Source organism: Pogona vitticeps, chromosome 1 (assembly GCF_051106095.1).
Source record: "Pogona vitticeps strain Pit_001003342236 chromosome 1, PviZW2.1, whole genome shotgun sequence".
Lineage (NCBI taxonomy): Eukaryota > Metazoa > Chordata > Lepidosauria > Squamata > Agamidae > Pogona > Pogona vitticeps.
Window position 1 is genome coordinate 214,236,998 of NC_135783.1, and position 15,813 is coordinate 214,252,810.

The 15,813-nt window shown below is 43.5% G+C and overlaps 1 protein-coding gene across 1 annotated transcript; it reads left to right on the plus strand.

Moving 5' to 3' along the window:
* The first annotated feature begins 7,050 nt into the window (after positions 1-7,050).
* Positions 7,051-9,219, plus strand: RPRM (reprimo, TP53 dependent G2 arrest mediator homolog). Its single transcript, XM_020797084.3, has one exon. The coding sequence runs from the start codon at positions 7,850-7,852 to the stop codon at positions 8,183-8,185; it is 336 nt and encodes a 111-aa protein (XP_020652743.1). The 5' UTR covers positions 7,051-7,849; the 3' UTR covers positions 8,186-9,219.
* The last annotated feature ends 6,594 nt before the right edge of the window (positions 9,220-15,813 follow it).

The following is a 15,813-nucleotide window of genomic DNA, read 5'->3' on the forward strand; positions in this document are numbered from 1 at the left end:
TCCTATTTCTCAGGAGACTTCCCTGCACTGGTAGCTTCTATCTAACATCTTTAGCTAACATCACACCTGCAGATTAGGAGAGCTTCCTGTCTCCTCGTCTGACTCTGGGGGTGAGCCACGTTTATGCAGGAGTGGAGCTTCCTATACCACTTGCATCTGTGGGTCCACAATGCATTCAGCTCCTTACCATTCTCAGTCTTAGAGGGAATGTCTTGAAATCTTTCTCTCTGGAAGAGCCCTCCAAAGGAGGCATGGCAGTGTGGCTGAGAGAGTGGTGTTCTGTGTTGTAATAGTGAGCAGCCTGTAGTCTGAGGCAGATGGAAAGAGGTCCAAAGAGATAACCTGCAGTTCTGGAAGATCTGATCTGCCTTTTGGGGTGGCTTCAACTATAACTACCGTTGTCTACGTATTTACAAAATGCCAATGAGCCTATTTTTGGTATTGCTGTGTGTTAATAAGTCAGAACCAACCTATAATGAACCTTAATTGGCCTTTCAAGGTGTGCGAGATATTTAGTGAGAGGTTTTGGTTTTACTCTTTACACACTTAAAAAAAAACCTGGAGTGTCTCTCATTACAAAATTGCTCTAGCGAGCACATCAATATGTGTGAAGTCTTCTTTTAAAAAATATTGGGGCTTCAAGATAAATCTGTGGTTGACACACAGAATCTTTCTCAACATTGCTCATTTTTTTTCAGAAACAAAGAGCTACTGTGTGTATGCTGGTATTCTTTGGGAACAGTATTAAGTGTTATTCAAGGTGAGGTGTTTAGTTCTTTTAAGGCTTCAAGCCCACTATCTGTAAATTCAGCTTTAAAAACTGCTTGCTGCCAGTGTGCCTCACGCACACTAGATGTCACTACATGAATGCATTTTAGCATTCTCTGTTTGATCTATTATTTTCTTCTTTTCGGACTAAATACACCAAAAGGGAAGGCTGTGCAAACTCTCCCATGTTCTTCCAGATCAAATCGTAACCTTTGTTTTACCTTTTCTAATATAAACACCTCTGCTCAATGTATTTATCTTTAAGTTTTACATGTTTTACTGTTGTTTATTGCTACTTTCATAGGTTGGAATTTCTTTGTGGACATTTTTTGCATCCAAAGTTAGTTTGCCAAGACAATTGTGAGTTTGCTTTTTGTGACCACCTGAGTGGCGCCAATCCCTAGATAATCCCAAATGCAAGATTTAATACAACAGGCTTGGTAGAGTGGGGAGGATTTAGAATACATTTCTGGCTGTTTACGTATTTCACAGTTGTGCCATTCAAACAAGGAGTCTGGCATCCAGCAGAGTCGTGACCACAAGAATCTCAGCTTTCTTTTAATTTCTTATACACATTTCTTGCTGTTTACACTTGCAGTCAGCAAACTGGCAGTAAAGGCAGGTGAAATGGCCAGAAGCCAGAATGGAGAAGAACAGGACCAGACTGCCAGTGGCAACAGAACTGGGCTTCAACACCAGAAGCCAATCTCTCTGTTACGATTAGAAGAATGAATTGTGCAACATACAACAAACTGATGTCATTCTAATATGTATAAAGACCACTGAATTCAAGATGTTTTAGATGAACTACTGGATAGCTCGGTGGTTTAGGCATCCTACTGCAGAGCCAGAGGTTGGGAATTCGATTCCCCACTGTACCTCCTTGACAGGGGCTGGACTTGATCCGTAAAGTCCCTTCCAGATCTGCAGTTTTCAGATTATAGAAGTAGGTGCAGAATCTAGATGACTGCAGAAGTGAGTGAGTGTATGTCAATGTCTCCACAGCTTCCCTACCCTGAAACTCTTTATGATACAGATCAAGGACAGTTTTAAAGCTCCTGGAGCTCAGATATGCTCTTAAGGTGCCATTCAGGTCTCAGGGTCCATTCCTGTGTCCAGGTTCTTCAATGGCTCTTTTAGAAGGATATTTAAAATATCCGAAAGATCAGGAAGAGCCAGTTTTTGTGTGCTTTGTCTGGTTTGCTTTGCATTATTTCCAGCAGAGAGGCAAAAATGTGGATTATCTGGGCTCTGTTATCAAAAAAACAATTAATAGGTAAATTAATATTCCATATCAAACCTTTATTCTTTTTTCCATGATTCTGCAGGTAAACAGAGATGACCATTTACCATGTGTAACCACTGGGGAGAAAGTGTTGGTCAGTAACAACCTACTTTGTGTGTTTCTAACTGGGTGGAATGGTTTAGTAAATGCTTCCAGTCCTTTGGCAGGATCTTACAGATGTTTAGCTTGGCAAGTGGTTACATGCACATATGGAAAAGATACAGTTTTATTTTTATGCTGATTATTGAAAAACATTGCATGTGGGGCTGCTCTTGAAGATAGTCTGAACACTTTAGTTAGTATAAAATGTGGCTGAATTAAAGAAAATATCACAGAACAGATCCCACCACCCACAGGGCTCCTGTCAGCCTGGGCAGGTCAAGTGCCATCCTCTGCTTCCAAAATCCTGTACAGCATTTTTTAAAAGCTCTGTTTTTGGTTGGATGTTAAAACAAATATGGCAGAAAGGAGCTGGAAGTACTCTCCAGACCTGCACTTTGAAACAACCATGAGCCGGAGAGCAGAAGGAGATTTGCAGACAGATCTGGATTAGCCTGTCAAGGTACCAGGTACAATGATATAAGATGCATCCTTAGCTATTGGGGCAAAGTTGAAGAAAAAGGAGAAGCAGAAACAGAAGCAGATATTCTCTCTACCCACTCACCCCACCCCACCCAAAAGCCAGGCATGTGTTTCATAAGGAGCTTCTTTATAACATATTAGGACACCTGTGTATCATGATCTACATTACCTCCCCCAATCTGGTGCCTTCCAGATGTGTTGGATTAAAACTCTCATTATCCTCACTTAACATTGCTGATAGAGGGCAGCAGATTAGAGAAGCTCATCTACATGGACTGCAAGAACTCTCCATGGTTTCCCTGCCATATCTAGAACTGCCAGGGGTTGCAGGCATCATTTCCATGCAAAAGGTACACTCTGCCACTGAGCTGGGGCAACAGAACCATAAGGTATGCACATACCAGCTTTTCATCCCGATTACCTTTGAAAAACAGAGCTGACCATGTATTCCAAATTTCATTCTGATGAAAAAATGAAATCCATTCCTTCTGACATCTCAGAGAGATAGATAGACCTGCCAGTTTCACTGCCCCCTATGTTCTGTTTACATTTCAAATTCTTTCCCTGAAAAATATGAGCAGTCTATGGATCTGGGTATTCTTGACCAAGGTGGCAATCCTAATCCAGCAGTATTAACACAGTTGAATACACAGAGATTCAGATCCAGGATTTTATGAGCAAAGGCATTCAACGCCCTTCACCTAAACAAAGACATCTGCCGGTTTGGCTTTCTCCCACATTCTTTTCTTTTAAACCTTAAAGTTCTCTCTGTCAGCTTTATGATGAATTGTGTATATTTTAGTAAGGTCTTATAAAGAAAAACAAACCAATTTTTCACCCATCAAGTTTGCTGCACACAGGCAAGAGAATGTTAATCAGGCCATTTAACCCACTTGCTTGCTTAGTAATACAAGTTTTCTGTTTTTGATGTTTACATCGTTTGTGCAAATGCTTTCCACATCTGCCACAGCTGTTCCAATATTCCTATTCTTAGATCACAGCCAAGATTTTGCACTATTTCTGGGTCATGCTTAGCATTTTGCAAGATTGAGATGCTGAATCCTAATGGTTGGGCACATTTGTAAGGGCAAAGTTCTCGTAGAGATTATGATCATGTTGCAAGGCTCGTTAGTTTGCTTATTTGTTTTTATAAACAAATGTCAAGTGTAGTTTTAGCATGCATGCCTTTGGTTCTTAACAAGAATATTATAGAACAACAGATGTGGGTATTTGTGTTTGTTAGAGGGAAAGAGACAAATAATACCCACGTCATCTGATTGATTTTTTTTTCTTTCTTTCATTTCCATTTGCCAGTCTGTTGGATAAGCAGGCTCCTGGAATTGATTATTCTTCCAGTCTTCCCTGCGTTTAATCCAATTGTCACCCCTTCATTTGTGATTTTTTTTTAAACTGGAAACTTGGCGCTCGGCTTTCACTTGTGTTGCCTGGATGCAGAAGGGTTGATCGAAAGGAGGCAGATGTTGTTCCAAACATGTGGCATCATCTGGCACTTGACTTTGCAACTGGCTGAGAGATAAGTTTAAGTACATGTTTATACCTAGTTACGTCTAGTGATTCTTTTCTCCCCACTCTCCACTTTGCATCTGTTTCCCAGATTACACCAATGAAACAAAGAATGTATTTCCAGTCTACAGATCCCCATTCAGTCTTTGGTATGAGAACCTATGAATGTGCACATGCCTCACAAGACAGCTCACATCTTCATATGTTCAGGGTGTTGATTGTGGAGCTTCTGGTGACCCTGGAAGGTTATGGGCAGCACAGGTGCTCATGTGACGATCCTCATAGCCACACCTCGAAGAAGAATCCAAAAATGCAGACAGTGGGATTGATGGTTAACTAATTGGGCATTTAGGTGCCCACAAACAGTAGTGCAGTGGTTAACACGTCAGATTTTGTGTAGAGGACTTGGGTAGAAATGGAACAAGAAGAACACTGCATATTCCCAACAGCATAAAACCACAAGCGCAAGTTTCTCAAGAAGCTTCTTTTCCCAACACCAGAGGGAAGCACTTTGTTTCCAAATCATCAACCAGCTCTCTCAGTCTTCACCTCTACCAGGAGCAAGTCTTTTGCAAAGTTAATGGAACTCAGGACCAAGCCATCTCTCTCCCTGTCCCCCATAGGAGCCAACACAGCTCACAATAGATGGTAGGTAGGGTAATCTGTTCACCCAAAACTCCTGCTATAGCGATTACAACTAACTACAGAAGAAACTTCAAAGTTGGTGGAGCAGAGGGTATCAGTTGAAAAGTCCCAGCACTTCAACACCAAAAGATGGGGGGGGGGGGTTGGTATATTCAGCTACCATTCTAGCTGTTTAGCATTGATGGAAAAGATGGCACTGATAATCTGCTAAAGAGTGTGTGCTCAGATTTTACCTAGAAAAGATTATTACAGTATTTCTACCACTCTAGCAATTGAGCATAGTAGTGGGTTGTTTTTTCAGCTTTTTAATCTTACCTTTAACCATATGTTGTCTGCCTATCATTCTTAGCATTTCACTTTTTGTGATAGCTAGATATTGATTGAGTAGATACTCGGAGCTTAAAGAAGTTATTTTTTGGGACTACAACACCCATAATCTCCCAGCCAGCTATAGTCTTTACCTCCTTTCTGTGACCCTCTTTACAAAATCACCATGAAGATTAGGATTCAGCATTTGAAGCATGCTTAATGTTAGCCATTATCCTAAAAATAATGTTTTGAAAACTGAAACAGCTGTTGTCATTGTTAAGAGCACTTAACCAAAAGGATGTATGATGAAAAAGAACGATTTCCCCTTGATTCAATCCACAGCATTTTGAATCAAGTAAAATATAGTCCTTCTTTCAAATAATGTAGTCCTCCTTATTCATTCATTAATTGAATACTTTAAAGCTATATTTAAATATAAACTTTATAACACGTATTAATATTTTCAGTATATTTGTTTTCTTCATTCATAGTACACAAGAGGTTTCCTCACCCTAGGGCTGTCTCAATGCACATCCAGCCTTCCTGGGAAGCAAGGTGGTGATGGTGGTGGTAAACAGTCAAACAGTCCTTGAGGGTGCAGGATTGGGGGAGGTTTATTTTACACAGTCTGTCTGTCGCTTCAAAGGACATAGGTCCAAGAGATCTGAATGGGACCCACTTCTAAGAGGAGGTACATAGGAATGCCTGATTATTGACTTTAGGACATCTCGGCGAACTGATATACTGGGCTATGTTCATTTTTTATCAGTAGAGTACCAGTGAATACTTACTCTCTGGTTCTGAGAGGGAAAGTTACTTATTTGGACTACCACCAGAGCGGGCAACAACATGCTAGCCACACTGCCTGAGTTAATCTGTGCGTTGTAGCCCGAAAAACAACTTCCCCCACATCTGCTCTGGATTAATCTATTGGAAATAGTGGGGTTATGTGCCAGTGGTGAAGACCCTGCCCCCCCCACTCCCATCAGCTCCAGCTATCATGATGGAGATGTCTTCCAACACTCCATGAACGATCTCAGGTTCCCACCCAGGACACACACAACACCCCTTTGGAGAAGTTATTTTCCATGAATCATTTGTTATGGCATTTGTTCAAAAGCTACCAAAGTAATTCTTTACTATTGTCCCTCATGGCTTCCAAAGGGCTTTTTCTTGCTTGTTGTTTTTGGGAGAAAAAAAAATATTTATTTATTTATTTATTTATTTAATTTATACCCCGCCTATCTGTCTACTCGATCATATCTTACAAAAAATGAAATTTCTGGACTAGGTCTCTGGCTGTGGAGCCAGAGGTTGGGAGTTCGATACCCCACAGTGCCTCCTTGAGAGAGTCTGGACTGCACACCCAGAGGGTCCCTCCGGCTCTGCAGTCCAAAACTTATTTATTATTAAAACAACGGCACAGAACCTGGATGGTTTTGTCCCAAGTGTCAAAAGATTTTTCAAAAACTTAATTTAAAAGTAACTGTTAGCAGCAACTTGAAACAGTTACTGGATAAAACAAAACAAGGGTGACCCCACTCGCCCCGTCGCTACAGGGCCGTTGCAAAACGAAAACGGGGGGGGGGGGGGGCTCTGCCCTATGTGTGGTGTTCCCTTCAGGCCTTCTCTCTCCGCCTTGAACCCGGAAAGCAAACTCTGTAGGATAAAAAGTGAGAAACTATCCGTACTCTGAATGCATATAACGGGGCATTCTCAGAGAGTGTCTGTCCTTCAGGCACTCGCGTCTTTTCGACGACCGCCATCCCAGAGAACGCGGCGCCTCTTGACTCAGGTCCGCCCGTCTCTGGACGAGAGGCGTTGTTGGGAACGAAGACACACAGACACCCTCACGCTTTTAATCGTTTATTCCGCCCTTTTATCCCGACTTCCCTGCGAACCCGTGTGTTTTTATCTCTATCTCTCTCAAGTTAAAAGAACAGAAGCCCAACGGAGGAAAAGAGGACGGCGAGGACGCCTTCCCTCTTCACAGGGGTCGCCCCTCCAGGGGGGGAAAGAAGCGGCCGGCCTCCGTGACCCGCGGCGTGGCCCTGACGGGAAAAAGTCGCCCGCCTTTTCCTGGTCCCGCCGCTGTGGAGGAGGAGGAGGGAGGGAAGGAAGGGGAGGAGGCGGCTAGTACTTTGCGGGCACGCGTGGCGCCTCCCGAGTCGCTCGAGGGCACGGAGGGGGGACCATTTCCCGGCCGCTGCTTGTCCGAGCGGGGTCGTCGTGCCTGAGCCGCTGGTGCTGAGGGGGGGGGGTCCAGCCATCCTCCCACGCCCGGTTCGCCTCCCTTCCGCCCACCTCTGCGTAAAGAAGCGCCTCGGAGCGCAGCGCCCTCGGGGCTCTCCTTCGGCGGCGCCCGGCGTTGCTCGCGGCTGCAACCTCCGCTCGAGCCGAGCCGGGGCGCCCTTCCTCGCCCCTCCGGCCCGCGCTCAAAACCCACCACCTCCTCTCTGCCGCGGACAGGAGCCGGCGAGCGAGAGTCGCGGGAGGGAGACTCTCGGGACGACCAGCCAGGAGCGCCGCGGCGGACCTCGGGGTCGGACCTCGCCGCGAGAAGTCCCCTTGGCGCACTTTTTTTTTCCCGCCCCTTCGCTCCTGCCCCCCGCATGAGGCTCGTGGGGCGAGCTGCCCGTCGCCGCTGCCGCTCCCGGGGAAGCTGTGCCGCCCTCCTCAGCCGCTCGCCGCCGCCGCCGGCCGTGCCGAGAGCCCCTCGCCCTTCCAGCCGGGGCCATGAACGGCTCCTCGCTGCTGGGGAACCAGACCGAGGGGATGGGGCTGCTCCTGGCCAACAGCAGTGACTCCCTGGAGCTGGTGCTGCGCTCCTTCACGCCGCGGGCGGTGGTGACCGACGACGGCTTCGTGGTGACGGCGCCGGACGAGAGGAGCCTGTACATCATGCGGGTGGTGCAGATCGCCGTCATGTGCGTCCTCTCCCTCACCGTCGTCTTCGGCATCTTCTTCCTCGGCTGCAACCTGCTCATCAAGTCCGAAGGCATGATCAACTTCTTGGTAAAGGACAGGAGGCCGTCCAAAGAAGTGGAGGCGGTGGTGGTGGGACCCTACTGACCTCCGGTCGCGGCTCCCCTCCAACCCCTTCACCCCTTCGGAGCCCGCCGAGCCCCGCCGGACGCTGCTGCCGCCAGGACTCGGAAGGGGGCCCTTGTTTGTTGCCTTGTCTTGGAACTCCTTCCTTTGGGCCCCGGTAGGACACCTTGGGAAGACTGGCGGGATTGGGAAGCAGACTGAGAGTCGTCCTCCCTCCTCCGCCCTTCTTCCTCGAAAGGATCGTGCAAGATACTCAACAGAAAGCCAGGTGTAAGAAACAAAGTGCGTTTCCTTTTGATTCCTTGGGAAGGGAGCGACCCGCGTCTTCTGCTGAACGTCTGGAGAGGTGGAGGAACATCGCTAGCTTCGAGTTGCACGGGGCGGACTTGGGCTTGGTTGTGTAGTGGGAAGGCGAGGGGTGGCTTGGAGTGCGTGAGACTGAAAGAGAGAGTAATGAAGCCGGTAAGCCTTCTCATCTGATTGTGTGTGTGTGTGTGTTGTAAATAGCGATGTAAATGCACACAAGAGTAAACATTCCCAACTTTGCTGCTTTATTTTTAAAGGGAGGGGACGGCATAAAGAAAAGGAACGGGCAACTTAGCTGTAACATTGATTGTAAATCTATCTAAGCTCTCCTTCTGGACATTTTCTGACTGAATGGGGGGGGGTAGCAGGCACATTACAACATTAAGGAAGTCAACTTGTGGTGCTTTTTGGAATGCATGTGTGTGCATATTAGATCCAGTGTTCAGTTTCTTATTTGTAACAAACGATACTAGTGCTCATGTAGGAATGATAAGGGGTTTTTTGGGTTGTCTACTTTCTACTGTAGCTCTCTCCTTTTTAAAACTGTATTCTGTTAAGGTCCAGTCTGTATTTTGAACCTATCAGTTCTTGACGCTTGTCTGCTGCTGAAATGCCAGCGTGCTTGATTGCTGCTCTCACAACTTTATAAATTGCATCAGTTTACACAGCCAAAACAAAAAACAAAAACTTTGATGGTCCTTTTTTTTCTTATTTAATTTGCTTAAATAAAATGTATCTGAATCTTCTCAGGGGGCCTCCTAGTGTAGCTCTTTCCTTTGAAATTCACCTTGTACTTTTTGCTAGATGGTGTGAGCATCTGGAGGGCCCATCATTTTGCAACCTAGGGATCATGTTACAGATAAAGTTGCAGTGAACAAGGAAATGCAAGAGAAGGTGTTCAAAGCTTAACAATACAATTCCTTAGATATGTCTGTGTGGAAGTTCAACTTTGTTCAATAGGATGTACTCCCAGGTATGTGGGTTTAGGGTTTACCACTCAGAACAGAGTAACTCATTGATTGTTGTTTTGTGCTGTCATGTCACTTATGACACACAATGACCCTAATAGGATTTTCAAAGCTCAAAGATTGGTTTACTATTGCCATCTCTCTTCCTCCATGGGTTTCCATGACTGAACAACTAACTGAGATCTCTTAAGTACGGCATTCTGCCCACTCTGTTTTGTTGGCTGCCTACCGTATAGATTAACATAAAATACTGATCAGATACATTGTGTATGGCATTGTTAAAATATTCCTTGCTTACAAGGGAGACAGAGAAAAAGGGTTCCTACTGCGAGGTTAATACAGACAAAGTAAAGGTAGGCAATTCCTCCTCTTTCTCCCTTCTCCCTCTCAGAAAGTATGCTTCTTATCTATAAGGAAGCATGTTTCCAGGAGAAAGATCTGTGGAAAGATAAAGCTTCTGGCATGGAAATAATCCATCTGGGACAACATGTGCTGCTAATGATGAACAGTAAAAGGTAGTGATTTTTCTGTTCGTGCAATTATTTATAGATAGGAAAGTGTGATGAGAAAGCCCATATTGACTGAAACCGTGTCTGGCCAGTTGATTGAACCTGCCGTGTGTAACAAGCCCAGGGCTGCCTAGTTCAAACTGTGATCTTTATATTTGCAGCTGAAAGCTGCAGAGAAAGAAACAGAAGAAAGGGGAAGCCATCTTTCCCTTTGCTCTTCTTTCCACATAGAGTGCAAAAGGCATCTTTAAAAATTTGTTAAAGACAATGGGATTAGGAGTTAGAAGGATTTACAGCTCCTCAGATATATTGTAACAGATAGGAGATGTCTCTAAGAGGAGTAACAATTCTTAAAAGTCCAAACAAACAAACAAACAAACAAACAAACCCCACAACTTTCTGTATGCCATCTCCATTAGAGAAAAGATATCCAGCATGGTGTACTAGTGGGTGGAGTGATAGACTAGGAAACCTGGGTTTGAATCTCCACTTGACGGTGAAAATCCATGAGGAAGGGGGTGGCACTGATAAAACCACTCCTTCATATCTCACTCTGAAAGCCCCATTAGGGTTGCTGTATGTTGATTCCAACCTGATGGCACGTAACACACATATACACACAGCCAGGAAATGCAATGTGGGGCGATGATTGGTTTTAAGTTCTAGTTCATCTTTTTTGCATTACACATTTCTATTAAGTCAGCTGTGACCCTACTCTCAGTATACACTTAATTCATATAGCATCCAGCTAAACCAAAATAGATTATTTAATAGCACTAGTTGAAATGTGTAAGTAATATTTGGTGGACAGAAGGAATCCTACTTACCCCTTAGCTATATATATAGCTAAAAGTTAAGTATGTGTATATATCTATAGCTATATATTCCTATATCTATTTATCTGTCTGTCTGTCTGTCTGTCTGTCTATATCTATCTATCTGTCTGTCTGTCTGTCTATCTGTCTGTCTGTCTATCTATCTATGAGTCTGCCAGGAGACAGACAGACCATCCATCCATCCATCCATCCATCCATCCATCCATCCATCCATCCATCCATCCATCATCTGTCTGTCTGTCTGTCTGTCTGTCTGTCTGTCTGTCTCTCTCTCTCTCTCTCTCTCTCTCTCTCTCTCTATCTATCTATCTATCTATCTATCTATCTATCTATCTATCTATCTATCTATCTATGAGTCTGCCAGGAGACAGACAGACAGACCATCCATCCATCCATCCATCCATCCATCCATCCATCCATCCATCCATCCATCCATCGTCTGTCTGTCTGTCTGTCTGTCTGTCTGTCTGTCTGTCTGTCTGTCTATCTATCTATCTATCTATCTATCTATCTATCTATCTATCTATCTATCTATCTATGAGTCTGCCAGGAGACAGACAGACAGACAGACAGACAGACAGACAGACAGACAGACAGACAGACCGACCATCCATCCATCCATCCATCCATCCATCCATCCATCCATCCATCCATCCATCCATCCATCATCTATCTATCTATCTATCTATCTATCTATCTATCTATCTATCTATCTATCTATCTATCTATCTATCTATCTATCTATCTATCTATCTATCTATCTATCTATCTATCTATCTATCTATCTATCTATCTATCTATCTATCTATGAGTCTGCCAGTAGACCGACCAACCGACTGATCGATCGACCAACCGACCGATCTATCTATCGATCTATCTTGAATGGTGCAGATGTCTGTTGAAGGTGATTATAAATGTGATTTTGGGATGTGTATGTTCTGTATGTACAAGATGGAAAAGGAGGCAGGCAAAATGTGGGAGGTGAGCCAGAAGCTTGAAAGCAAAGAGAGCAGGACAGGACAAAATAACTACAGCAGTTGTGGAAACAGTGGAAAAGTGATGCATAGAAGACAAATCAGAACTCAGTGACTTAGGTACCTGGCTGCGGTTGGGAGCCAGATGTTGGTAGTTCAATTCCCCACTGTGCCTCCTGAAAGTAGAACCACCCTGTTTGACTTTGGACGAGATACACAGTCCCAGGATGCTCCCAGAAGAAGAGAATGGTAAATAAGTCCTGTGTATTCTCTACTTGGAAAATCCTGAAAAAGGATTCCCATAAATCAAAATTTACTTGACTGCACATTGTTGTTATTATGCAACATCATATGGTAAGATATGAGCTGATCAAGTTAATTCTCATCACACATTTAAGGTTCAAAACTGGGGTCTTGAACTGCATGCAACAAGCAAGAAGAAGTAAGACTAAATCCCAGCAAAACTCTGATCATACTATATTTCACTCACATTCACCTCCATTTTCATTGGAGTTACAGATATCCATTTGGAATGTAAGTCTATCACCTTGATCTTCCTTTGAGAGTGTATATTGGGGGGGGGGGAACCTCCTTAATTCTAAAGAGAACATGTTTCTCACAGCGACAGAAAATGTTCAGATTTGAAATGTTAAAATTGAGCAGGATTTGTTGTTTTGCATTACAGTGTGTTGTTGGCTGTCAGGCCAGCTGTCTTCAATGTGATGCTCTCCAGATGCATTGACGGGATGATGGGGTTGTATTCCAACACAACTGGAAAATCTAGGGTGTAGAAAGTGAGGACGTAAGAGTTCAGTTGTACCTATGGGAGCACCATGTAACTTCCTAATCTCAAACATGGAAGAACAGGCAAGTTACCCAGGGAAAAAGACACACTGCACAGACTGATATGCATTATACTACGCTGTACATGTTTTAGGATTAAGTCATAGCTAAAAATGTATTTGCAGCATTTAAAACCTGCTTTGATGTGCATACTTAAAAGTGACTTCTATTTATACCAAAAAAGGAGAGAGAAATCAACAAATTACAGTAATACATAAAGAACCCAGAAATCAACACCTTGCCGTAGAGTTCAGAACAACAACAACAACCAAAACACGCATTTAAAAAAAGGCTTCTTTTTAAAGACAGATCTTAAATGGTATGTCAGAGGTACTTGCTAAAAAGTGAGGAGAAACAGGGAAAACTTCCCTGGGCAGGATAGTCCAATTGCATAAGGCAACCAGCCATATGTCTGGTAGATTCATATGGCTGGAGATATGTTGAAAGATGCTCTGCCTCCTCATTTAGGATTTGATTCCTTTCTGCTTTTGAACAAAGAAAACAAAAAAATGCTTTGCATTTTGCTCGGAAAACAAGACAGACTCATCACCAGCTGGTATGAAAAGGAGTTATCCATTGCAGACTTCCAGCTTCTGCAAACACCCTGGCAGACACATCAATTAAGCAAACAGCTGATTTCTCTGGGGAAAGGAACAGAGGGGAGAATACAACACAGCTTCAGATTCAACTACTTCATCTCCCTTATACCAACATCCTTCTAAACACTGCATTTCTTAAGACAGTGGGGCAGGGACCTCCAAAGTGGGTGAGCCCATTTTCAGGTAAGACTTCCGTGGTACAGCCCATACTGTCCGTTTAGATAGGGAAAGCTGAAACTAGATGGGGGTTGGGCCAGGATAGGTTACACTGTATGTGTGAAAAAAAATAAATGACAGTGGTTAGTAATAATTTTCACATTTGCCTGGACAGGAGGAAGAGTAAATAAAATGCTAAATCCTTCACTAAAGGCCTTTAAATCACCAGATTATTCTGGAAATGAGGAGGCTGAGTCATTATACTCCCTGAGCTTCTGCCTGCATTTGATGAAAAATGAATCGTTGCACTCCCTGCTACAAGGGAAATACTCTCAAATATCTCTTTGGAATTTCAGATCCTTCCTTTTCCAAGAAAGGTTTGCATGCAGAATAGGTATGTGACTCTGCTCAACATGCTGTGCTGCCATTAGAGGAACAGGCCTGCCCCCAAGAAGGTTAGTCCTGTGGAGGATTTGCTCCACAAACTGTATCCTAGGGTTGCTCTGACCGTACTGCTACTTCCTTAGGTTAGCCACGTGTCCTACTTTACAGATAAGTAATCTTGACTTGACTGCTACTTAAATGTGCCTTCTATTTAAAAGTGTGTACAACCTGAGTCCAGTTTAAAACAAAGGAGAATTAAGAAGGGAGAGCATGAGTCTTTCGGTGGCCAGACTGCATAGAGTAGGGTGAGAAGGCACATCGATCATCCAGCCACAGTTTCCTCTTGAAGTGTATTTCTGTTTAAATTAGGTTAATTATTCCCTGCAAGTCTATGTGGCGTAGTTGGCAGAGTGTCAGATTAACATGGGTTTAAATCACTGCTTAGCCATGAAAACTCACTGAGAGGTGGCAGTGGTAAGCCACTCCTTGAACATCTCACATGCCTTGAGAACCCTGCTAAGTTTTCAATAAGTTCGAAGTGATCCAAGAGCACACAACAACAACAATTTCCAAGTGTATATCACTCCAGATTTATTTATTTATTTATTTATTTATTTATTTATTTATTTATTTATTTATTTATTTATTTATTTATTTATTTATTAAATTTATACCCCACCCATCTAGACTGAAGTCTACTCTGGGCGGCTAACAATAATAATAATATAGAACAGCATATGCATCATTTGTGAGTACAAGGCTCTCTGCCTTCTAAATTTTCAGAAACCGATCTGCTCTTTGGGAGCCATGCGCAACTAGTGATATTATGCCTCCCTTTTGCTTTGGGGGTGAGTGGGTCCATTTCAGCACCCACCATATGACTTCCCTGTTTGAATAGCTGACGATACAGTGGCTCCACATTTGAACCTGGAAGAGATGTGCAGAGGGTGTTCTTAGCACCTTCAAAGCTTACACAAAACAAAAACTGGTGTGAAAGAGGAGAAGGACAGAACAAGACGGGGAGAAATGATTTGGGGTGATTTCTTTATGAGCTATGCTTCAAAATGTATTGGCTGCAACCTGGAACAAGACACTACTAAATGGTGCTATTGTAATAATAATAATAAAAAGTAATAGAAAGCATGAAGGGACTGTATTCTGCTCTTTCAAGGCAGCATGCCTGGTCACTGCAGGTCGCTGATTGGAGGCAAACGTTGCATCATTTGTAGCTATTCAGCTGTGACTTCTAGTGCTGTCAGTCAAACAAAAGCAATTTATAATAGATTTTGTGATTCACCGTGTTGGTTTAAACTAGACCAACCAGCACGTAACACTGACCTTACCCATATATTCAAGCAGGATTCTGAAGATATTTTAACAAAAGCAAGCTTCTTAGTCACTAGAGAGTAAAAAGAAAATCACTGCCTATTTGGGGGAGGTGAGGGGAAATGCATCAAGCTGTTTGAAAGAGCCAGATTCAGATGATGGGCTTTGAAAATAGCAGGCTTGACACATGCCTTAGTTACATCACATCAGAGTTACTGCATTGCACTTTGCATGGCCCTGTCTTTGATGAGCAGCACTCACAAAGTACACACACAAAGCTCCAGAGTGCTGAGTCCAAGTTATGAATGGCTGCTCTGGCTTGCTGTTTGTTTCTGGGCTCAAATCACGGCATGGCTGTTGGCCTTTAAAGCCATGTTAGGTCTGGGGCTGGGATATATGCATTCTCCCATGTGAACCAGCCTATCTATCTATCTATCTATCTATCTATCTATCTATCTATCTATCTATCTATCTATCTATCTATCTATCTATCTATCTATCTATCTATCTATCTATCTATCTATCTATCTATCTATCTATCTATCTATCTATCTATCTATCTATCTATCTATCTATCTATCTATCTATCTATCTATCAGCTAGCTAGCAGCTTCATGGGAGCCCCTATATCTGTCCACTATCCCCAGAAGTAGGCCTAGTAGAGACCAAGAAGAGGGTCTCTCTGGCGGCTACACTCAGGATTTGATGGTCTCTCTGATCTCTCCCAACAGCCTTCTGGTGGGTGGTT